Source organism: Adiantum capillus-veneris, chromosome 17 (assembly GCF_014529385.1).
Source record: "Adiantum capillus-veneris isolate H3 chromosome 17, ASM1452938v2, whole genome shotgun sequence".
Taxonomy (NCBI): Eukaryota; Viridiplantae; Streptophyta; class Polypodiopsida; order Polypodiales; family Pteridaceae; genus Adiantum; species Adiantum capillus-veneris.
In genome coordinates, this window is record NC_140947.1 from 57645629 (window position 1) to 57671081 (window position 25453).

At 43.2% G+C, this 25453-nt stretch overlaps 1 protein-coding gene and 1 long non-coding RNA gene across 3 annotated transcripts; both read right to left on the reverse strand.

The window, feature by feature from the left end:
- Nucleotides 1–3019: 3019 nt before the first annotated feature.
- On the reverse strand, nt 3020–3668 carry LOC147437302 (uncharacterized). The gene is made up of 2 exons (XR_015184841.1): nt 3367–3668; nt 3020–3267 (listed from the first exon to the last, which is right to left on the reverse strand). It is a non-coding gene; the product is annotated as an uncharacterized LOC147437302 (long non-coding RNA).
- Nucleotides 3669–4837: 1169 nt separating this feature from the next.
- LOC147437303 (actin-like) lies at nt 4838–7167 on the reverse strand. 2 transcript variants are annotated; one of them, XM_086486859.1, is made up of 5 exons: nt 7012–7167; nt 6381–6454; nt 5901–6294; nt 5193–5806; nt 4838–5050 (listed from the first exon to the last, which is right to left on the reverse strand). In XM_086486859.1, exons 2-5 carry the CDS (start codon nt 6438–6440, stop codon nt 4985–4987), a joined length of 1134 nt encoding a protein of 377 aa, XP_086342985.1. In that variant the 5' UTR covers nt 6441–6454; nt 7012–7167; the 3' UTR covers nt 4838–4984. The 2 variants fall into 2 exon arrangements, with proteins under 2 accessions (XP_086342985.1, XP_086342986.1); XM_086486860.1 differs by lacking the exon at nt 7012–7167 and adding an exon at nt 6812–6988.
- Nucleotides 7168–25453: the final 18286 nt, after the last annotated feature.

Sequence of the window (25453 nt, forward strand, 5' to 3'; positions counted from 1 at the left end):
TCTTTTTGGATAACCCTTCTTGTGGATGTTTTGTCCACAATGGTCTCCACTACAGGCTAGTATAGTTTCTGTCCAAAATTCACATGAGGTACATGGATTGTGATCCATGTTTTGTCACCTCTCGACTTGAAATTTGGTGAGCTAATAGACAATGATCTTTGTAGCCTACTTCTCAAAAAAATTTTGAATTTGGATCAGTTTTGACCAATCAAGGGTGAAATCTTGAGTTGTTGTGACCAATCAAAGGTGAAATCTTGAGTTTGTTGTGACAATTTTGACAATATTCTGTTTTTTTGCTCTTTTGACCACTTTTTTCAACTTTTTTGGCAATGCTTCTTTTGGGAAAAGTGATTGTCTATGTGTCAGCTATCTAGTGGTCAAATCTTAGCCAACAATCTTGATGGGATACATGGATTGTGATCCATGTTCCATCAGAGATAGACACCAAATTTGGCTTCCTAATTACTTGAAGTGTCAATAGCCTACTCCACCACTTACTTTTGGATTTCAAAAACTTTTTTGTGTTTGCCCTGTGATTTTTGATTAGTTTCTGCGTTTGGTACTTTTGACCAATTTTTTTCATTTTTTTGCTAGTTTGTATTTTGGGAAAGTTGTTCCAAATGGTATCAGCTACTATTGGTCAAATCTCAACCCCAAATGATCAAAAGGTACGTGGATCGTGATCCATGTTTGACCACATTTGAAATTTGATTAGTTGTATGCCTCCTATATCAATTGTAAGCATTCTATTCAGTTCCATGTCCTTTACATAGCATCACAGGATCTTTGATATAGAGTTTTTCATTGAATTGAGCCATTTTATCCACAATTGAGTGCAAAGAACTTGTGGTAGGCACTTCTCTTCTTTCTACAACTTCTTGTCGCTGCATGAATGGTACAAACGCCTTGAATTTACATTGTGTTTGCATCAAAGCGCATCCTTGATCTTTGATAATCTTTGTATTGAGACCTTTGTAAAAACTTTTGAGCCTTGAATTTGGCATGTTTCACACCAGTCTCACCACAAAGTATGTCAGAAAGTTCACAGTACTGTTAGGAAGGCGATGGGCCTCTAAGGTCATGGCTAAAGTGACAAAACACACCACTTGTACACACCTTATTCTTTACTAGATAGAAGAATAAGGAGCTCTCTCACACAGTGGTGAGTTTCTCCACCCACATCCTATTCTCTCTCTCTCTCTCTCTCTCTCTCTCTCTCTCTCTCTACACACACACACCACATTTACGCACTCTTTAACTTTTCAACTTTGTAGAAGAAAATGTCTGCAATTTTCTCATTGTTTTGCTGATATTCAACTCAAATTGACTGTATACAGAAAAAAAATTAGCCTCCTCTATTGTCTGTACTAATTTACACCTGTCATGATGACATTCCATTGATTTGTTTGTAAAAGGAGTAAGACATTGGCCCATACTCTTAGTTAAGAACTCCCTACACTCACATTGGGTGTCAAAAATTGGTAAATGAAGACATTCAAAAATTTCAAAGACTATAGATTTCATTCTTGGAAAGTCAAGAATAGAGGTTATCATATGAAAAAGAACATAAGGAGCGTTGTCAAACCCATGGACACACATGAGACCATCCGCACCAAGGTTGCGAAAGCATAGTATCGACAAAAGGATGAAAAAGCACTTGGAATCATTCCCGCTGATCTGGATAACTTTTCTCATCAATGGGATGATGCCAATACAACCTTTGAAGCTTGGCAAAAGATGGAGAGGCTTTTGGAGCCAAAATTGAGAACTAAGAAATCTCATTGAAAATGCTTTTCTTTGTCTAGACGTTGTAGGAAGGAGAGGACGTAGCTAGCCATATCAACAAATTGAGTTCATTGGTCTATTTGGAGTATATTTTTTATCACGCAGACAAGGTAGTTATAATGATCAAGTCTATGCAAGACAACAAGGACTTTGACCAACTTGTGAATAGGCTCCTTTCAACAACTAGAGGATGTCATCAACAGTTTCTAAGAAGATCCACAAGAACAAGAAGAAGACAACAAACGTAACAAACTGAAGCGCCACTACTTCCAATAAAGTTGAAACGGCTTCCATGGGTGGAGCCTATGTTGGCTTTTCCAAGGGGAGAGGGTGCCATGAATGTTGCAAGCCAAGCTACTATGTGAAAGATTGTTTTAGCAAGAATCCTTGCCTTTACCATGGCAAGACAAACCATGCAAATCTTATTACAAGGACAGAGGGAGAGACTTCAAAGGCAAAGCAAAGCTTCTTGTGGTGGAAGAAGACCAAGGGTACTACGAAGAGATAGTGATGCTTTGAAAATGTTTTTGTTTTCTATGGTCATTCTGTTTTCAAGGCAACAATTCTGACTTGGATAGTCATGTTTTTGTCTCTGTTGGCTCATCCACATGTCTACTAGCCTTTTGTTTGAAGGGGCACATGTTGTTCTCTCTATGATGTTATCACAAGGTCCATTATCATGATGTCATCTTGATTGTCTCATCATAGAAGAGTTCCATAGTAGATATGCTAGAGTAAGAACTCATTCCTTCTCGTGTGTATCCTTTGTAGATTGTATTAGTGTGGTATACTCCACGAGGTATGTACCCTTTGCTAGGAGAATCAGGTCCAAGAGACACCTACATAAATCCTGAATTCCCCACATTCAACCCCATGATGTCGACTATTTGTAGGTAAAGCATTCCCCAATTAATGGAAACCTTCGCTACCCCAATGACTAGGTGTGTAGCATTATCTTTCTTTACAAATTAACCAATCCCTATTAAGCCAGGTGAGAGCAATGCAATTTTAGATCTAATTTTATCATTTACTTGTTAAAAATGATTAGAAAATGTCTCTACTGATTAAATAAGAGTAATTGTGCATACATAAGAGGGGTATGAGGAAAGTAATTTAACCTTAGGCTTAAGCATGTGTCAATTTCGGATCATGATCATTCAACCACGTCTGTTTAAAGAGTGATTAAAGAAATGCTAGTAGTAGGAGAAATTGCTAGTACAATCAATGCAAGAAAGAAAGAACTATTAACTTGCTATTTCATTAAATTCTTGGTTTCAATATATGTAGCAGCAATCACAAGTCCGTATTTAAGAGGGAGAGAGCCAAAGTCGTGAGAATTTAAGTGGGACTATTGACAAGAAAATAGGTTGCTTGAGCAAGGAGGGAGCTTGTAGGGGCACCCTTACTTGCTAAAAGAGTCCCCAAATCTCTCCATGCTCTTTTCTTTTGAGCTTTAGCTTGCACCATACTTTCAAGCCATGCCTGCAAGCCACGCATGTTGCATGCTTTTAAGTCATTAATGAACATATTTGCTATGGCCCCATAAGGGGCAACCTCTGCAATAATGGAAAAATTACTTACCATTATTCCTCTCAAATAGTGAAGACACAAAGCTAATGCAGTCGTGAAAGCTGAACAATTAAGTATGCTACCACGTGAAGCAATGCATAGGGCGGGTTCAGAACAGGGCCGCTGGTAGACTCTTGCTCCTCTCTCTGCCTCCACTCCGGATGTTCACATGGGACGGCAGCTCTGAAGCTTTCTGAGATGGCAGAACCCTGCACAGCAAGGAGGACAGCGTAGCTGCTGACCATAAGGCTGTTTAAAGCTGCAGCACAAAATTCAACTAGAGCATCCCGTATTACAAGTGGGTTCTCCCGGGGGGGGGGGGGGGGGGGGGGGGGGGGGGGGGGGGGGGGGGGGGGGGACTCTGGCAGGTCCAGAGAAGCTTCTCCTCCTTTTGCCCAATGGGTGTGTGCCACTGAGGATGCACGCCTCTTCCTCTCACTCCACCTCCGCCTCCTCTGAACCCAGCCTTCGCAATATTCCTGCACTACTTATATATTTCTTCGTAGAAAAGTCTCATATGAGAGTCTCATCATGAACTTTAATCTCATGAGAGTGTCTCATCATTAACTTTACTGGTACCTTGTAGGTTCGCATACCTTGGAAGACTTGTGTTTTCATATAATGTGTTGATTTTGAGGGTCAATGATTCTTCCCTGGCCTCTGAAGATTGTTTTGTAGATCTGAAAACATTGAACACCAGCCCTTGCCCCTGGGAGTATGTAAAGTATACGAAGAACGAGGCAATTCAAATATCATCTGCAATGTTTGATATGCCCAAATAGACTATCCCACACAAACACCAGTTAGGCACTGAATGAGAGCCCACTGTTTGTTGTACTTTGAGCTAATAATTGCATCACATGTCAACTTGGGGCACCTCTGCCTGTTACACACCACTATCCTAAGAGTGTCGCCATAGCCGAGCTGGAAACCAGCACACGTCCAAATCTGGGGGGGATTTGGACGAGGCACCATGAGGCCGCCCAAATACAGTGGAGCCTCATTCAGCCAGTGGGCTTACCCACTACAACTCAAGCTTCCAATACGGTGGAGCTCTGCCCACTTATGTGATTAGGCAGCGAGTAATCAACCTAATCGGGCACTACTACTAGTGCCATGGCAATAGCCAGGCAGACCCTATGTTGATAGATTGGCAATATCGGCAATCAGCAGACAAGTTTTATATTTGGAGGCACGTTTTGTCTCTATTGTTTATCTAGCCTCCTGTGAAGGAACAGACAATAGCCAGGCAGACACTATGTTTTCTGGCTAAGAAATCAAGTAAAAATTAACACTCGACTCCAACTTTGCATGCATCTTAACTTGATCCATGCACCGATCAAAACCCCTGCAAATACCCACAAATCCAACACTCCAGGACCTTAATCAAATAATCTAAATTGATTAGACAGACAAATGTCACACTGCACAGACTGCAAAAACTTGTATGCACAAAAATTTCACTATAAAAAGGAGCCAAATGTACACCCAGAAGCTGAAACATCTTTAACTGAAAATCACTACATATGTATTGAGCTTTTAAAACTCCATGAACACAAAAGAACTCAATTGTCTAAAGCAGAACTCCTAAAGATAAACAGAAATTACAACCACATGCATGCACAACCGTCTAAAAGCATTTCCGGTGCACAATCGACGGGCCTGACTCGTCGTACTCAGACTTAGCAATCCACATCTGCAAAAACCAAACCAAAACTAAAGCTTTACTACCTCACATATGAAGTTTGTCATGTGCTTTGACTAACAAAACGAAAGGACAAATAACAGAGGAAAGATCAGCCCAAAAAAAAAAAACAAATGCCAGACAGACAACATACCTGCTGGAATGTGCTCAAGGAGGCTAAGATAGACCCTCCAATCCAAACACTGTATTTCCTCTCCGGTGGCGCAACTACCTTAATTTTCATACTGCTGGGAGCAAGAGCTGTGATCTCCTTGCTCATACGGTCTGCAATCCCCGGGAACATGGTAGAGCCTCCACTAAGTACCACATTTCCATATAAATCCTTTCGAATATCCACGTCACACTTCATGATAGAGTTGTAAGTCGTCTCATGGATACCCGCAGCTTCCATCCCAATAAGTGATGGCTGAAACATTACTTCCGGACACCTAAATCGCTCTGCACCAATAGTAATGACCTGTCCATCTGGAAGCTCATAGCTCTTTTCAAGAGATGAGCTGCTCTTAGCTGTTTCTAGCTCTTGCTCAAAGTCCAAGGCCACATAGGCTAGCCTCTCTTTCATATCTCTGACAATTTCTCTTTCAGCAGTTGTTGTAAACGAATAACCTCGCTCGGTAAGAATCTTCATAAGAGCATCCGTCAAATCCCGACCTGCAAGGTCAAGACGGAGGATAGCATGTGGCAATGCATAACCCTCATATATGGGCACTGTGTGTGTGACTCCATCGCCAGAATCAAGCACAATACCTATCAAAATCATCGAACTTCGTGAATTTTGAGCACATGTAGATTTTGATATCACATGGAAATGAAGCATTGCAGTGATGAAAAAACAGTTTACCTGTGGTCCTTCCACTTGCATAAAGAGAAAGTACAGCCTGAATGGCAACATACATAGCTGGAGCATTGAATGTGTCAAACATGATTTGGGTCATCTTCTCACGATTGGCTTTGGGATTTAATGGGGCTTCGGTGAGCAGGACTGGGTGCTCCTCTGGTGCAACACGAAGCTCATTGTAAAATGTATGGTGCCATATCTTTTCCATATCGTCCCAATTTGTAACAATCCCATGCTCAATGGGATATTTCAAGGTGAGTATACCACGTTTCGATTGAGCTTCATCACCTACATATGCATCTTTTTGGCCCATACCCACCATGACCCCTGTGTGTCGCGGACGACCCACAATGCTAGGAAAGACAGCCCGGGGAGCATCATCACCGGCAAACCCAGCCTACTCAAGAGTGAGAGACTGATCAAAATGAATAGGTCCAGCACCAAATACAAATCAGGAGGAAAATAAGCTAGAATTTAACTCACCTTCACCATACCAGATCCATTGTCACAAACAAGAGGTTGGACTTCATCACCATCCGCCATTTTTCCTTGACAGACTGTGATATTTGATTAAATCAGAATCATTTAAAATGCAAGGTAAGGCACCCAAGCACCATGCAAACCTTACTGTTGGGTACATAAAGCATGTAACATTCAAAAAAAAAAAGATGGTGTCAAATTGTTTACTGCAGAAAAAAGGTGACATTTCCAAACTTGCTTAAAGTAGTCCAAATACATCCGCAGAACATATTTTTGTAATAGATCTCTCATAGTTATCAGAAGAAAAGGCCCTCTGGTTTTGCATGACATATCTTTGCTGCTATTCTTATTGATTGCAGTTGAAGAAATACAGCCATCTTTTAGGCAAAAGAGTCTGGGCTAAAACCTTCACCGTCACAGGTGGAGGCTCTTACCAGATCCCAGCAAGAAAACTCCCCGACAACAGTAAAATGGCGTACAGGGGGCTCGATCAACCTTGTCGGCGATGACGTAGATTGTGTGACTGCTTGGACGCGCACAACAAAGGAGTCGCGAAAGCCAGACAATGGTGTTCGCACGCGGAACCAAACGGGACAAGACACACACACAGAGATCGAAAGCAGATGGCGCATACCGAGATCTGGTGCAATGGAAGGCGCCCTGCTTGCGCCTCTTCTGGTGCGCGCGCTCCCTCTCTGTCTCTCTCTCACGAAGACTGAGGTGCTCGAATTCCCAGGCCACCACTAGATATCCGCCTCTCAATTTAGTAATGCTTTCAAAATATGTCAGACGGCAAATGCAAATTAGCACACCCAAATCGTGGCAAATTGCAATTAAGACACCGAAATAATCTATATCTAACCTAAAGTAACATTATATGGCAGAAGGGGGAGCCCTTTACACTTGTCCAAATTTTCCACATGAAATCTAAACTCCAAAATTCAGAGAAGCCCCTGCGCACGTGATAAAGAAAGAGAGAGAGAGAGAGAGAGAGGCCGTCGAAGGCAGCCGGTTGCACTAGTCTAACATATAATCATTCGTGTGTGTGTGTGTGTGTGTGTGTGTGTGTGTGTGTGTGTGTAGGGTAAAGGGGCCAGGTTTAGGCCACCTAAGGACTTAGGGTGGGCTAAGCATCAAAAATTTAGCTTTTTTGGGAATTTAAAATTTTGATGAGTTGCGCCAAGTGTCATTGCACATGAGGGGATAGGGTCCAAGTGTTGGCTGATAAGTAAGATGGGGTGAAAATTGAAAACTACAATCTCTTTGTAATAAAAATGGGAGGGAAAGGGAGGGCTTGACCCCCCTTGCAATTGTGCTTGGTCAGTGCAGCCTTGGTGTGTTGATTAAACAGGAGGTTCGTGTGTCACATGCAATGCGTGAGGGCTCCATAGCCACTTCACTCACACCCTCGCGTGCAAGGGCTTCCAATGGCTCTACACTTCATCGCCTAGGGTTAGTAGGATAGCATTGTCATAAGCGCCCTTGTGAAGTGGCCTTGCTGCCCCGTCGCGTGGCACCTAGCTTCTTTTACTTCCATGCGTTGCCATTGCCTCCCTAGCTTCGCTATCACTCTGTACATAGCCATCTCTGGCAAGCTGAGTTGTGCCAGACTAGCTCGTGTCCTCGGGAAAGCTGCGCCCAAGCTGATCTGCAATAATTGTGTTAGTCATGTTTGCATTATTATGTTAGTCTCTATTTGCGACAATCTTTTTGCATTATCATGTTTGCATCATCATGTTATTATTAGGCCTCATTGTGAAGTTTGGAGATATGTTGGAACACTAACAAGTTTTGACAATAGTTTTCTATTCAAAGCTGCAAAATGTCAACATATATGGCTTTTGATTTTGCAGGAATATGACTTGTGACTGGTTGTTAGTGTGTGCTCGCGCAGCCCTCTAAGCAAGAAAACATGTGGCAACAAACAAGAAATCATGAGCCACGATACACAGGTCAACATTGGGTGTATGTGGACTTGCTATGCTAAAAATTCGAAGTCACACATTGTCCAAACATGCAGGAGGATAGATCTTCATAGACCATTGTCAGAGTTTGTGAGTGTCCACTCACTCAGCAATTGTGAATCTAATGTCTCCTAAACGTGAACTGAATATACAGTTTTGTTATGAGTTTTCATATGAAGTATTGGGGTATTTTTTAAGTAGCTAACTATCTTTATATTTTCTATGTGTTTTTAGCAACCTTTGCATTCTTCACAAACCATTGTCAGAGTGTGTAAGTGTCCCACTCAGCAATTGCCAACTTATGTTGAAAAGAACCAATGAACAATGGGTATTTTTGGGGAAGTTGATTGTTTGAACATTTGGTAAGAGTAGCACATACAATGATAGAACATGGCATTGCCAATAGCATATATCAAACCCCAAAAAGATGTCAAACAAAACTTTACACTGGGAATTGTTTGGCAAAATGATTAAATGTTTGGGTAAGTGATACAAATAGCAGTAGCATATGTTGGGAAGGTATTAATCAAAAATCCAAAAAGTAGTGAGGATTATCTTTCCAGCAAAAAAGTAGCATGTGGCTACAACATATCAAGTAGCATGTTTGGGTAAGTGATACAGATAGCAGTAGCATATGTTGGGAAGGCATTAATCAAAAATCCAAAAAGCAGTGAGGATTATCTTTCCAGCAAAAAAGTAGCATGTGGTTATAACATATCAATCCGAAAATAAGTGAAATTAGTTATCGAGCAAAAAGGATGAAATGTGTGGGCTCAAACAGAAGATTGTTGACCTTGTCGTGTGTGACGTAATTTTTCCATTGTTCGTCTACACGCCAATGCATGATAGAATTGATCTACATGAAGTGGCCTTAAGAATAAACCTTGTGAAGATCCACCTTCCCATGAAATAGAGCATATACGTGTTTCGAAAGCTTGTTGTTGCTCCTCCCAATTCTTGCGTGATTGTTTGGCAGCTTGTGCTTGTAGTTGTCTTTGCCTTGTTGTCTCTTTATCCACTATTGCTTGTGCTTTTTGGCCTGCCCAAATGGCAATGGCTATAGCGATGCCTTCTCTTTTTGCTGACTAAAATAGAGAAAAGATTGAGTTATATTTTCAAGCATTTTTTGATAGGCCAAAAATGTTGATTGGTTGAAAATAAGATAGTGGGATTCATTGTTGCAAAACCGTGTCAAAAAAATGATGAAACATTGAAATGGTGGTCTTGAGAAGTAGGCATCGTGATTCGTGTCTTTGAGACTAGGGGTTTTGAGGGACGTCGTCGCCTTGGATACCTTTGTCTTGGGAGATGGATGGTTGGCATGAAGTGGGGTGAGGTTTTTGAGGCCATTATGAATTGTCCTCTCTCTCCCTCTCCCCCTTCCCCTGATTACAGACTTAGTCCCCACCATTCCAAGCTACGAGCCTGCCCGGGTGCATCTTTTTATGGAGCCTAGGGTTAACGTCCTATGTAGTGTATCGACTGCTCCTGTCAGATGATTTGCATGCACGGCTCTCTCTTTCTCACGCACATATTGTTTTGCATGGGCGACTTTGGGGGGTTTGGGGGGAGAGAGAGAGAGAGAGAGAGAGAGAGAGAGAGAGAGAGAGAGAGAGAGAGAGAGAGAGAGAGAGAGAGAGAGAGAGAGAGAGAGAGAGTAAAGGATGCCATACCTGCTCGAGTCCTTTTGGGGCGGTAGAGGAGAAGCACGCTTGTGAGTGTGGCTGAGGTGGGCAAGAGCAATTTGTGTGTGCAGATTTTGCAAACCAGGGGAAGGTGGGGGAAATAGGCAAGCTGCCTCCTACAGGTTTTCTAAGGCTCGCAAAGAGGGAGGGCGAGCATGCTAAGGAGGCAAAGCCCATGGGCATGAGAGGACAGCCCCTCTAGTTGCAACGGGTAGGAGCAAATTGACCATGGCAGTAGCTGGCCTCTGCAGAAAACTATCTAACACCACACCTCCCATGCCTATTGCCGTTCTTCATCCCTGTTGTGCCTTTCTCCTTGAGTTGCCATAACCGGCCTCACCTCCATTACACCATGTGCCTCATTATAAGCCCGTGCCTGATGGAGCCATAATCCTCTACATGCATCCCTGCTTTTTGACTTGTTGTTGCAGCATGGCTAACGCAGTTCTCTTCACCCTCATCTGTTGTTGATGGCCATTGCCATCTGTTGCTCTAGCTCGACTTTGCACGTGTGTCTGCATGTAGTGCATTATTGCCGTTGTCTGATTGCAATCTGCCCCCCACCAGAGAGTTGGGCTTAGGGTGGGCAGCTTGGGAAATTGGGGTCGAGCTCCTGATCAGTCTTGGGTGCTTCGACCTCTTAAAGCTCTGAGGGCTTGGCCATTACCTTTGTGGCATCTACAGAGGACTCAACTGTATTAAATCAGGTATCACATGCGTAAGCTTTAAAAGATAAGTCTTCTTTGTAGCAGAATAACAACTCATTCTTTTGCATGGGTGTAGGTCCAAGAGTGCTTTGAGGTGGATATCAAAGAGCTACCTGAGCAAATTGATGCTACGACCTACAGTAAGTTCTCATTTTTAAGAGGCTTTGTTGTTCTTTACCTTTTGGAGTTAATAAAGCCCTTCTGTTTCTTTGGATGATGATCATCTTTTTATGTACTTGCAGTGCCATCATAGAAGATGCTATTGGTTTTCACAGAGCTTCACTCTATAGAGAGGAGCAGAGCAACCTTGTTAAGTGCCTGAAATTTGTTCTGGTGGAGTTGTTTCCTGAGTTGGAGGAAAGCGATCGTTGAGGCATCTGCTTGGACTAATGTTGTTTCCTTTTCAAAGCCTGTTTACTTGAGTGAAGCTGGAATGTTTCAAATATCTGAAAAGCAGCTCTAGTCTTCAGCATGGCTGGGGTCATCTGTGCTTCGAGGCACAAGCTTATTTGCTTTGTGCCTAAGTAACCTGTAGAAAAGGTCAATTATTGACATAGTAGATTTTGAGGGTTTGCTAACATGCTTAGCCTGAATTAGTGGTAGTTTTTGTTATTTGATGTTTTGCCACTCGAGAGAGTGTTAAGCTTCTGCCTTCTGCTGACCTTCAATGTTTAATCACAAATTAACTCAAGTCTGGCATCAAGTTAAAAGACATGGTTATCATTGTACTGAGGAAAGCTTTTATGATTTTTTTTTAACAAATCAGTTCATGTCTGCTGTGAAGTTAAGACATGGATATTGTATTCTAGGAGAACTTTATTGATATTGAAGCCCAGGATGTGTTTACTTAAAATGGACAAGTTTGTTCTGCTGTTACATATGCCGTTTGTGAAGGCTTCACAATATCTATGTTTACAACAGACATAGATGACATCATACATAACAGGTATTTGCAGAAAATGTGATGAATTGTCTTTCAATTCAGGTAGATGTATCTTGCATATATATGTAGAACAGATGTCAATTATACACATAATTTTGAATTTAAAAGGTTTAGAATGAACTGTTGTCTTAATCATCAATAGCAGTGAGCAGTGGGTTCTTGAAAGTGGCATGCAATGAATGCTACTGTCTTGAAAATGTTGAATACTGGGACAATTTACTACATAAATGAAAGTGAAATTTTTTAGTTAAAACTGTCTTGGAGAATGGGAATCTTACACACACACACACACACACACACACACACACACACACTTCTGCTCTTCCTCTCCATCACCTTGTGCCAGTGGCATCTTGGTGGCCCCTAACCCACCACCTCAACCTCCTAAAGCACTCCCTCGTCTCCAACAAAACGCTCTCAGCCTTCCTCCTCTACTCCTCTCCCAGAACCTCAATAAGGTCCATGTAATGGAAACGGCCTATAAACTTTGAGAGTAGCGGAATTAGGAAATTAGGTGAAGCATTTTTTGGAGATTACTTTGTGAGCGTAGCGGGTGAACTTAATTGATGGTAGCAACATAAACATGGTACTTAGCTAACTTGGCATGAACGATGCTTTTGCAAGAGAGAGAGTTTAGAGAACATGACAACAGTTGAGGACCGGATTCATACGTAGCCGGTCCCCCCTCCAATAGGCATCTACACCCACGGCTCGAATTCGTTAATTATAGAGAGTAGTGGAGTGAGTCTAACATGGAGAATTTGTCGAGGGATAGCTCCTTTCGAACTTCATATGGCTCAATAATGGTAAAGCCGTAGGCAAGTCTAAAAAGACTCCATTATTAAGACTATGTGGAATATGGTGCTCCCGAGGTGTGCACCATATTCCACATAGTGGGCTCAACAAAACCGATAATAGATCCCAGTCCCACTTGCCCTAATATAATTAACAAAATCAACCATTAATAGGCTACTTAAGGACCTCTCTTCTTAAGCAAGAAAAGAGAAACCAAATGCTCTGATACCAATGTAATGGAAAAGGCCTATGAACTTTGAGAGTAACGGAATTAGGAAATTAGGTGAAGCATTTTTGAGAGGTTACTTTGTGAGCATAGCGGATGAACTTAATTGATGGTAGCAACATAAACATGGTACTTAGTTTAACTTGGCATGAACAATACTTTTGCAAGAGAGAGAGTTTAGAGAACATGACGATAGTTGAAGACCGGATTCATATGGGGTCGGTCCCCCCTCCAATAAGTATTTGTATTATAGTTTCTCCCATCAAGAGAGACTTGGTACAATACAATCTTTGTGTTCCTTGTGACCTACGTGATGCAATGAAGATGGAAAACTTCATGCATCACAAGCATAAGATAAACTTGTAGAAAGCATTAACTATCCCAAGCCTCAGTCCCAAGGCCTCAAACACCTTCGAAGGTGGAGAGAACTAGCGGGGAATGAGGGTAGGGAAGAGGAAGAAGAAACATTCCATAGGAGAAAGAAATAGTTCCTCACTTATCATCACTCTTCTTGCTAGCGTACATAATAGCATAGTAATGAAGATGGAGAAGATGGCAAGCTTAAGCATTAAAGCATGGCTCTTGATTGGATTTGCATTCCATAGCCAAGAGTGTTGGTGTAGGCTCTCACTTCTCACAACCTTGGAGAAGAAGGTGGAGTTCCTCAACTTTCACCAAGTGAGAATGGATCCACAAAATGGGGTGTGTGTGTGTGGTGTATATCCCCCTAGCACCCCCCTTGCTTGCTTGGGTAACTTTTCCACATGCTGCAAGCTCATTGGACCCCTCTCCCTCTAGCCAATCACATGCAGCATGCATTCAAGTACATGGGTAGTCTTTTGACAAAATTTCCTCCTTACCCCTTAGAGAGAGAGAGAGAGAGAGCTTGAAAATATCTAGATATTTGTTGGATAGAACTAGAAGCTCATTGGACCCCTCTTTAGCCCAACCAATAGCATTGAAGCACACCATGTGGTTAAGCATAGGGAGAGTCTGACATGTGTCCCATGTGCTCTTTTAGAAAAGGGGTGCCCCTTGGGTGAGTGGAAGGTTAAGTCAAAGATTCCCCTAACTTTGGGACTTTTATGCATAGGAAGTTTCTCAAACAACTTCCTCATTAAGTGTGTAGGGTCTCTTTTTGGCTCAAGCATCTTACCCCCTATGCATAGGAAGCTTCTCAAGCAACTTTCTCATTAAGTGTGTAGGGTCTCTTTTTGACTCAAGCATCTTACCCCCCATGCATAGGAAGCTTCTCAAGTAACTTCCTCATTAAGTGTATAGGGTCTCTTTTTGACTCAAGCATCTTACCCCCCATGCATAGGAAGCTTCTCAAGCAACTTCCTCATTAAGTATGACAAGTACCTCAAGTACCTTAGTCATCAAGCATGACAAGCACCTTCGGTGGAGTTCCCACCTCAAGCTCAGTCCTAGCTTGCCTAAGGTCAAAGGCAAGTTTAGGTCGGGTTCCCACCTCAAGCACAACCCTAGCTTGCTTAAGGTCAAACACAAGTTTAGGTCGGGTTCCCACCTCAAGCTCAGCCCTAGCTTGCTGAAGGTCAAAGGACTTTTAACACTAACCATTGGAGGTCTTTAATGAAGCTAACCCTAAGGTCTTTTAAGCTCCATTAGATGAACATTGCCCTTTGTTAGACTACCTCCTTTTGGACCCTTATTGAGATGTAACCATCTCTCTTCTTGGTCCCCTGCTGAGGTAAGTTTAGAAGCACTTATTGCACATTTCTCTTTGATAGGCCATCTCCTTTTGGATCCCTATTGAGATGCAACCATCTCTCGTTTTGGTCCTGTGTTGAGATAGGTCTAGAAGCACATGTCTCTATTCTAACTCTTGTTCCCGTTTATTCTCCCACATTAAATGATATGTTTAATATGAGAAATCATTTGGTAAACTTAGATATTATATTTTATGACATTACCTCTCTCTTGAAATCATAGTCCTCCTCGACTATGAGGTAGAGAAATTAAAGCCTAGTCATTAGTCCATGTTACTTAGCGGGTAGAGGATCCCTTTTTACCCTTCGATATCATTCCAAAATGGATGACTAATCCACTTGGTGCTTGGGAGACGTAGCTGCCGCAAGCATGTCTGCTCTTTCATATCATACTTTCAAAGTAGAGTGACAAGTTCTACTTGGTGTTTGGGAGACATCGTCACCACAAACATGATTCTAAGCATGCATACTATTTAAATTTGTGCACAATAAAAAGAGAACTAGTCTTATAAGACAAAAACATTTTTCAGTGAAAATGCATTTTCATATGCTTACTCTAGTGCAACATTGTAAGCATTGACAAGGTTCATAGTATCCTTAAGCTAGGTTCCTTGCATCCATTTAGCATCTTTAAAAGGATAATTCTTTAACTTAATAAGATATCGCCATATAATCTTACCGTTTCTTAATACCTTGTCTTCACGTCATAGGCTAGACTTAGATTGAAGTACTTCTTCTTGATCTTTGATTTTTGGAGGGTCTGCAACTATTGCTTCTTTTGATGGCACTCCTTTGTAAGGCTTATGTAGGTTCTCATGGAAAACATTGTGCATGATCCAATGGTTGGGCAACTTCAATTGATAAGCCATCTCATTGTCTGGCTTAAGAATTTAAAGGACCATAGTATCTTTTTACTAGTTTAGCATCATACTCTTGGTGGTCCGTAGGACTCTTGCCCGTAGAATGCCTCAGATGAGCCTTGAGAAACTTTAGCAAGACCCAATCATTTTCCTTAAAGTCTAAGGCTCTTTTGTGCTTATTAGCAGCAGCCCTTTTTTCCTTTCCTGTGAGATGGATATAACCCCTTTAATCTTTGGAAAAGATTCTTGTAGGTCTCAGCTATATTCATCAGCAACAGCAAAGATCTTCACTTGTACTTGAAGGGGTGCGATTTCTGGGCGAGCAGTTTCTGGCGAGCGCTTTTTAAGAATCGGGCGAGCGGATTCTCAAAATAAGGGACAATCTACCCATCTCTCTCTCTCTCTCTCTCTCTCTCTCTCTCTCTCTCTCTCTCTCTCTCTCTCTCTCCCTCTCCCTCTCTCTCTCTCCAACTAAAATTTGATTGTCATTTCACGACCAACTTACATTCAAACAAAAAACACCGGCGAATCATTCAATACACTATTAATAAGAGAAATAGAAGTTCCTTACACACAATTATGGTCTATTTCAAATAGCAAACCCCAAATCTATGAGTTCCATTGCATCCAAAGTAAATACATATGGGGGGTGATACATCAAGGGTGACGTGGAGGAAAGAAGGGCGGTGGGGGGCCATATCCTCTGGGAGGAAACAAAGGTCGTGCCAACGGGGGCAATGCACCAAATGGTGGGGGAACTACTCGAAATGGCAAAGGGTATGAACTATATGTGGGGGGGGGCTGCAGGTAGTGAAAGCGGCAATGGATCAACCTCGGGCGGGGCCTCAAATGTGGAGGCAATGAATGCACTGGGAGACGGTCTAGTTGCACGCCATGCCAAAAATGGGGCTATGAAAGTGGGATATGGTGCTGCTACTGCCCCACCCTGACTGCTGAGTGGTGTCGGGAACGGTGGTCAAGCAGATGAAGCTGCTCGGACACCTGCTGCGGCTGCTCAGTTACCTGATCTCTGACACTCCTATGAAACATCAATGTCGAGCCTAAATCGGAAGGTAGGCGTTGAGCTGGCTCCAAACAAGCACTGAAAACTGCCCAATCCTTCTCACAACTGATGCAATGTCTACGTAGTAGTAAACATTGTGCTGCCAATGTCCCAACTCCTGCAAAACAATCCAACACGCATCTCCCATGTCTGTGAAGGTACCTAGTAGCCATCTACAAAAAAAAAGTTACCTTTAGATTTATTATACTTATAATTTTATAGGAACAATAAAAACAACTACCAAAAAAATTCTACCGCCTGGCAAACGCTGGACTCCTCTCAACACCTCTACGATAAGGCTGGCCCATACAATCAAGCGTCCACTGTGTGGAATCTGATCCTGGTAGCTTCTCCCACAACATGTCGTCATCTGCAGAGAAGCAACGTACATTTGCTGCAATCTCTCCATCCGCTCGATCGTACCTCGGAAGTCGACACCCACCAGTTCTAGGGGGTGAAAAAATGGCTAGCAACAAAGTACCAACCTGCGGGGAGCAAGTAAAACATTATTTTTTGACCCGCGAACATCGAAGTTACTATTCATTATCAAAACAAAAAAATAACATACCCCCTCTAAATAGTCCTGAACAGTCGTAAAACTAGCCTCCGGTAGCCGTAAGTACAATATCCTCAACAGCTGGAAACCAGCTCCCTCTGCCTTCGAAGTGACGATGGAAAGATGTTCTGCACGACATGTCGCCACAACCATGCCATCCACCAAAAGAAACTCGGATGCCAAAAGGAATGCAACATCCACAAGGTCACTATCCCATTGGTTCCATAAAGGAACCCCACCCGTGCTAGCTGCATGTGGCCTAGTGTGTAAGGGAAAGGCCATGTACACCAAACGTACGCCACCCAATCTCAAGATGGGGTTCATCTGCCCTGTTCCTGATAGAGAGCCCAAGAATCTACGTAGTGACTGCATAGAACTGGCATGTAATTTTTGTTAGCACTATAAGTGTGCACATAACTATGATTGTAAATAAGCGTGGCTTACCTGTCATTGCACAACACATCTGGAATAGCTTTTGCCAACTCTTTGGCACTAGCATGCACTGCAAGGTGGCGTGGCTCTACATGCATATCTGTATGTAGCAACATACCATCAAATATATCTTTCAAGCAATGCTAAAGAGAACAACACAACATTAAGCATTTTCACGTACCTGGATGGTTATCTCCCACAACTCTGGCCATGTCTGATAGGTCCTCTGCAGCCCTACCATGTGATGGTGAACATGGAGGGGACTCTTGGATGCCCCCCACTGGTCTGGGAGTGAAGGATAGTGTCGGTACACTGTGACTCATAGCACCAAGGCTATGAGCACTATCGCTGACTTCTACAGAATACTCCGCAACCACATGCTCGCTCTCAGTGTCGCTCGAAACTACAGCCCTCTTCTTTCTCTTCCCACGTTGCTTGTCAGCTTGTTGTGCTTGCGAGTCTTTCCTTGAGGTCTGTTTCTTCCTCTCTGGTTTCTTTGATGTGTTTGGAGATAGAGCATCCTCTATCACAACTGCTTTCTTCCGTGACGCACTATGCTCCACTATTAATTAAAAGAAGAAGAGTTATTGAGCCCATATTCTATTGCTTCATGGCAAAGGTAAAAACTACATAGAGGCATACCTATGTATAGCTCTTCCTCTTCGGGTGGGTACTCCTTGTCTGGGTAGTCCAGCCACCAAGGACACTTGAGCCACGCTCCCTTTGGCCGCAAGTCATCTATCCACTCGTCAGGATATAAGCCCGTTTCCTCTCTCTCCGACCTGCACCATGCATCACTCGGGTGCTCGGGAATGGGAAAGACAAGAGCATCTCTCCACCATCTACAAGACAGACCACAATGTTTTCATTTTCATAGAGCAAGATTAGTGTATCCTACTACATTCTTAATTTGTCAATTAAAGATGTCGAACCTGTACAACAAGCGTCGTGCCGTACAAGCAAAATGGGGTTGCTCTTCGGGTTCATGTGTGGATTTGATCCGAGCACTCCACTTCTTGAAGGCCTTCTCAAAGTGCTTGCGTCTGTATGTCAATAATGTGTGGGCAAGTGTGCAACCATGCCTGCCTTCAACCTTCTCATGTTGGATAGCAACATCATGATTCTCAGCCTCCATTTTCTCGCCCATCTCAAGCACTCTCCTGTAGCAGCAAATAATAAGTCACAAGTTACATAACAAATTGCTAGCTGGTGCAAATGTTCACTAAATCTAACCTTTCCAACTGCCACCAGTACACGTGATATCAAAGCCACTGGATCCAGGCCTTCTCCGTCAAACCGATGCCCTTCTCCTTCAAGGATGCATCACCGCCTTGGAGCAAATCAAGCAATCGGCACTTCCTATCAAAGGAAAAGCAAGACTTACTTTTTATTGCTACATAATAAAAAGAGAAATATATCCAATGATTTAAACGACTATTACTTACTCTGTTGGGCTAATGCGTGCACGCGCTACCTCTGCCACTCTCGAGGGTGTCATTTTCGTGGTCTTCTCGCCCCAACCTGTAAATGAAATACATTTATGGAAAAAATCGCTGCCATTCTCTGGATTTGCAATGGTGGCTATCTCAAGCCCTTTGCGCGTAAAGTATTGCTCCGTTTGAGATAGCGTTAGATTGATGCTTCCTCGTATGCATCAGGTGCCAACTCGTAGTCAAAACTCCCTTTTGATGGCAGCCCTTCCGTTTTACTACTAAACATATGATCGAGCTCTTCCCATTATTTTCCAAAGACTCAATCAAAATACACATAATAAGATTTCGTAATCAAAACATATTCTCATATACAATTGGTTTGAAGCATACCTTCCAAAGTAGTTGCGCAAGGACAGCCATTGGCAATTTTAGCCACTTAGACTTATTTGGACCTCTAAAATTCAAAGCCCTTTCTGTTGCTAAACACGCTCTTTCGGGGAATTTTTGCAGAAGTGATGTAGGGTCCGCCAACCCTAGCTTTCTCATCATGAAAATATCATGAGCAGTCGTGTGAGTCATTGAAACCCTCGTGGCCCTGTTTAACAATCGATTGTAATTTATATAGTTTACAAATAAGATGCATTTACATTAGCAAAAAAAAAAGGGCTCACCTATTGATCATACCCAAAACCAATAGAACCTCCGCTGCCTCATGTGTCTGAAAGTCAACTAGAACGCACTCCACCTTTGGCGCTTTCTCAATTGGAATGTCATTCTCGTTCATCCACCGCATCCATGCCTCCAATCGGTGATTACCATCCCAAACCACAAAGTACCTCTCGACCATGTGACTAAGCTCGGGGATTTGGCGAAGCTCTTCATCCAAATCATATGACATTGCAAGATCCCTCACAGCGTGACCACGACGAGTAAATTGTTTGTGATCCTCCCCAGGAATTCGTTCACTAACAATAAATCTTGCCATCATTGGTTGGTAGCTTTTGTTTGCAATAGAGAGTTGCAAATCGGCCACATGGTCATCATGCGTGTGGATGGCGGGGTTTGAGAGAAGTCGACAAAGAGGCAATCGTGGAAATTTCCCATCGTATGGTACTCTGTGAGAATCCACCCAACCCAAAGAAATGTGTTTGTTGACAACATTTCCAAACGCTTCGTCTTTGACATTCTCAATAGCGGTACCTGTTTCCACACGATGACTGGGTCCGGCGCTTGATTGTGATGTTCCAGCCACTCCAGTTACAATGGATACAATACGATCCAAAGAACTCAATGCCTGAGATTGTTGGGTATCCTGTGTGCCTAACGGAGGTACTTCTTGTGAGGTAGTAACATCAACCTCATCAATTGCACGAGTATTTTTTGTTTGGTTTCTTGTTCTCATGCTTACGAGAAAGAAGGATAATTTATAAGAAATAGATATAGGATAATTTATGAGAATTTGTAGGTTAGAGTTTGAGATGTGAACAAAAAAAAACTTGAGAGAGAGAGAGAGAGAGAGAGATATCTGTGTAGCAAAAGAGAATAGAGAAGAAGAAAATAAAGAAGAGAAGGTCACTTTATAAAGCTTTTATTTTTTATTTTTATTTTTATTTTTTTTAATGACTGTGTGTGAGAGAGAAAGGAGTGTGTGTGTGTGTTGCCATGTACACACGCATGTGTGTGTGGACGCGTACACGTCCGTGCGTGTGTGCGTGTGTAGGTGTGCGTTTGTGTGTACGTACAGCGTGTGTGTGTATGTGTACGTGCAGCGTGTGTGTGTGTACGTGCAACGTGTGTGTGTGCGCATGCACGTGCGTGTGTGTGTGTGTGTGCGCACACACACACACTGCACTGAGATGCGTGTGTGTGTGTGCGTTTGTGTTTGTGTGTGTGTGTGACGCCCGTGTGTGTGTGTGTGTGCGTTTGTGTTTGTGTGTGTGTTCACACACACACACACACACGCTTTTTGCGTGTGTGTGTGTGTGGATACACACACGTGGCAAGGCACGTGGACACGCTGGCGCAGGTGGCCATTGCGTGTCCATGTGGGCTGGCCACGTGTACTGTCGGTTGGCGATAGTACACGTGGCCAGTCCACGTGGACACGCGCGCCACCGTGTCCACGTGGACTGCCGTGGGCCCGTGGGCGCCTCTGTGTACTATGCCTCTGGCCACGCGTTGGCCAGAGGCAGAGTACACACAGGTGCCCACGCGCCCACGGCCAGCGCGTTGGCCATGGACGGGCACACGCTCCCGTGTGGAGCGTGTGCCCGCCCATGGCCAACACGCTGGCCATGGGCGAGTGGCCGCCCATCCCGCTCCGCTCCTCCCCCCCCTCATCCCGCCCCCGCCTCCGCTCTTGCCCCCCCCCCCCCCCCCCCCAACCCAAGCTGCGGCCTCCGCCGGCCCCCGCCTCCGCCCCGCTCCTACGCCCCCCCCGTCCCCTTGCCCCTCCCCACCCAAGCTGCGGCCTTTGCCCGCCTCCGCCCCCCCTTGCCCCCCCCCCTCCCCAACAAACCTCCGCCCCCACCCAACCTCCGCCTCCGTCCCTACTGGCGGCCCAGCACGCAAAACCCGGTTGCCCATTGCCCTGGTCTCTCTCCCTCCGCCCCCCTTGCGTTAGTGCCTTGCTTCCGTCCACGCAAAACGCTCCAGCAGCCCGTGATCACACACACAATCACAAACAAATATTTTGTAACAATTTTTTTATAAAATATTTCATTTTTTAAACATTAATTTTTTAAATTAATAAAATAATATTAATTTTAAATTTATAACGGCTACTTATTAGACGTGAGTATATAATCAATTTGTTTTAGCTTATACAATGTGATCTTCTGCTTAATTATTTGCTTAGCATATCATTATGGTTTGCTCTTTATTTTTCTTGGGTAAAGAGTTTTCTTATCCTTTTTACAATGGTAAATTCATAATATCTGAATCATTTCTTTTAGAATTAATTTCTCCAATGCAATTTACAACTTTAGATGCTGTTATCGAAGTAGGTGATATTGAAATGAATTTGCCTCTTGAGAGGACTCTCAACAATTTGGGTGAATTCATCTATGTATTGGATGAGCAGCTTTCACGTAAATACAAAGTCAACATATCTCATCAAACACAGTATGCCGGCTCACCTAGCATGATTCCCATTTCCATTATGGATAGTCCGTCAAAGATGCAATTTGGTCCAAAGGAGTTAATAGATCTATGTACCCCCCCTCGATTTTGCCCTTAAACAGCTTCAAAAGGAGTACAAGACAAAATCTCTTACAGGCCGAGAAGAAGGGCACATTGACAAAGCTGTTAACGCAAATCAAAGTAGTGGAACAAGTTACAAAGATTCCAAGGTCTTACAATGGAGATCTCGTTCTAGAATTTCCACCTACCATGGGAAAGTTGCACCATATGGATGCGATGGAGCATAAGTATGATCCTCATTTGTGGTCGAAGCCTACTACATCCAATATTGTATTTGCAGGTGTAGTGCGTCTTAGTCATTGCATAGGATCTCTCAAGTGCATGAATGAACAATGTGTCCGCTTGGTTAATTACCATATTCCCAATACAAGTCATTTCAACGGGTACATACAAAAGGCAACTGGATGTAGGGAATATTGTAAGATTGGAGATAAGAGCCTTACATGCCATTTTTGTAAGGCAATTGCTTTTTGTATTGCAACATGTGATTGTGTAGTATACTATGTCATGCCATCCGATGAGACTGCCACTAGAGTCATGATTCATCGTGGCACACATCGACACGATGTGCGCAGCAGCACATCCAAAACACTAACGGACAACACCAAGCTGATGGTGCAAAGGAGTTTGACTGTTGACCCACACGCAGGAGCCAGGAAGGTTCAAATGTGTTTGGCAAAAGAAATTATAAGTACAACACTTCTTCGCAACAACACCAACAAAGGTATTTTAGGCGAGCAACAGCTATTTGCAATCGCTGAGGAGTTGGGCCCATTGGTGCAAGATAATTGGTATGAGCATTTCCTAGATTCTTATTTTAATGCAAAACTCTATGCTAAATTATTTTTTAATCTAAACACTTTTAACATTGACAGGTTTCGGAGGTCAGTATGTATTTTACGTAGAGGGGTTGACAAAGAATCTTTTGGCATTGATACACTCCTAAAACTGAAGCGAGACTGCACATATGAGTTTTTCCATGGAAGCCGGTTTCCTGGTCAAGGTATGGAGGGGGAGAAATGTTATGTCTTCAAAATGTCCACAATTGGTCCAGCATCGGGTGTGGACCTAGTCAACCAAATGAGACAAGATCGGGATGGTGATCTTCGACGTGCGTGGATCTAGTTTGATCACACCAGACGTGTTAACGATTGGGTGACTATGGCCTGTCATGTCTATGATCCAAGGTACATGGCCTATCTTAAGAGCTTTGTGGCTTTCCATTTACTCTCTCTAAAACAATTTGTTTGCAGCATGCAAGACCTTTTGACTATTGCAACATGTGAAATGAAACAGGAAGACATGGAAACGCAATGTTTGTTTTGGGAGTGCCTCAATGATGTAATGATATCATGTGGGTGTGACAAATCAAATTTCTTTGGCTACATGGCTGATGAAGCTCAAGCAAATTGGAATCCAGTTCGAATTGTTTTCAATGGTGGTGATAAGACCAATACAATGAGCGGCCGAGAGTGTTCTTGTCTTTTCCATTGGAAGCAAAGCTTGAATCAACACACAATGAAGTATGTGGTGCAAGCTTCTCAACACACACACAAAGAAATGTGTGAGAAGTGGAGGCAAGCACCAACAAAAGAGGCTGCAGCAGCAGAGGCTCGTCTGATACGCCAATGGTGGCGTAACGGTCATTGCATAGACCGTAACATTCCATACATGGATTCATGGCTTAGTTGGTGGGAAATTCGTATTGCACATTGGGGTGGCATTATGACATGCGTAGAAAGTAGCTCTGATGGACCAAACACTCCACGCACTAACCTTGCGGAGAGCAAGCATGGCAGCTGGCTAGCAGGGGAGGGTTTCCGTAAACGCATATCATTATATGATGCATGTACAACCGACCTTGCAAATTCCATCTTACAGAGCACAAAGGCCATTTCATACAGCCATGGAAAACACATTGGGAAGGGTCCATCAATACAAAATCTTACGGAACGCCATGAAAAACGTCCTAGCCAAGTGATTAGAGCAGTGAATGCGGTTACTGAGGGCACTCCAATGTATAAACAACCAACTCCATCAACAAGAGATAAGGAGACATCAAGGCAAAAACGAAAGCCAAATGAGGTTATCAACGTGGAAGATGATGCATCACATAGGCCTGAGTACAACTCGGTCACCAAAGATCGCAAGAAGTGTGGAAGACCACGTAAGATCAACTTTGCAGAAGAAGGGATATCACAAACCCCAAAACGAAGTATAGGTTTTGGTGGGCAATATGTAGTTGAGCGCAAGGTCAATGAGGCAATGTGGGCCATACGTCGAACTCCACAAGGTAGTAGGGTCACATGTAGCGGCACACCAAGAGGCGGACGCAGGTGTGGATGCAATATAGTAGGTTCTAGCCTTGGTATACCAGCCCCATCGTTTGCAGGATATCGAAAACATCCAAATGGTGTGGTGCGTCAATGGTTTTGTTTTTGTCCGGATCATGTCTTGCATTGTCATATAGTAGACCAGAACATTGAGCCGCAGCCTCTTCATCCACCACACACTTGGCCCGTGCATGTGGGCACCAACCTATCGGAGGATGAGGTGCAAATATTGCATGAAGGGGGGTATCAAGTGGAGCTAAGCAAAGAAGGAGTATCTAATGTAACGCCATTTGCTCAAGAACAAAATATGACAAACTCTCCTTTCAAGTCAAAAGATGCATCCACTCCTGAACGCAGTGCAAGAGCCACAGTGCGAGATGGTCTACGTGTACGATATCGGACTTCCATTTTCGAGGATGTTGCTCGCAAGATCAGTCTAGCACTAGCCCTGAGAGCGAAGGTCGTAGAAGAGATATGTCCAGCAGATGGTGTTAGTGAGGTCTTCAAACTAGAGACGAATAGTGAAGATGGTCATGTCGGGATGTACAAAGTTTGTATTAGCAACTAGCCATTGTGCACATGCCCAGACTTCATGGAACGGGTGTAAAAGCAAAAACCATATCTTGCATGTAAACATTTGTATTTTATTTATCTGTGTGTGCTAGGGCTAAGCCAAAATGAGAACATGTTTATCCATCAACCAATCCTGGAAGATGTTGATATCTTCAGGGCACCGAGTCGAAGATCCAGGCATGGATGCATAGCATTTGACAATGCTCGCTTTTTCTTAGTATGCTTTACCTAAACAATTGTACTACTTTCTAATTTTATCTTAGGATGGTCACATTGGGATACATTCATTTGCAACTTTTTTTCATATTTGAGTATTGGTTTTTTATGTGTCAAATCGTGTATAAAATAATATAATATTACCACAGTGGCTATAAATTGCCATGGCTTGAGTTATTTTTGTGAAAGCGTCCACTAGCTTCCTAGCACACCTCTCCTTCTTTCACGATGTCCGACGATCTTGAGAGTAAAATAAAGTCTGCGTGGGATGCCATGGAAGCCATTCCAAACGGAGAGGCATTGTATGGAGCCGACTGGTTTCTTCAGGCTCTCAAGGCAACCATCAACGTGTATCGCCT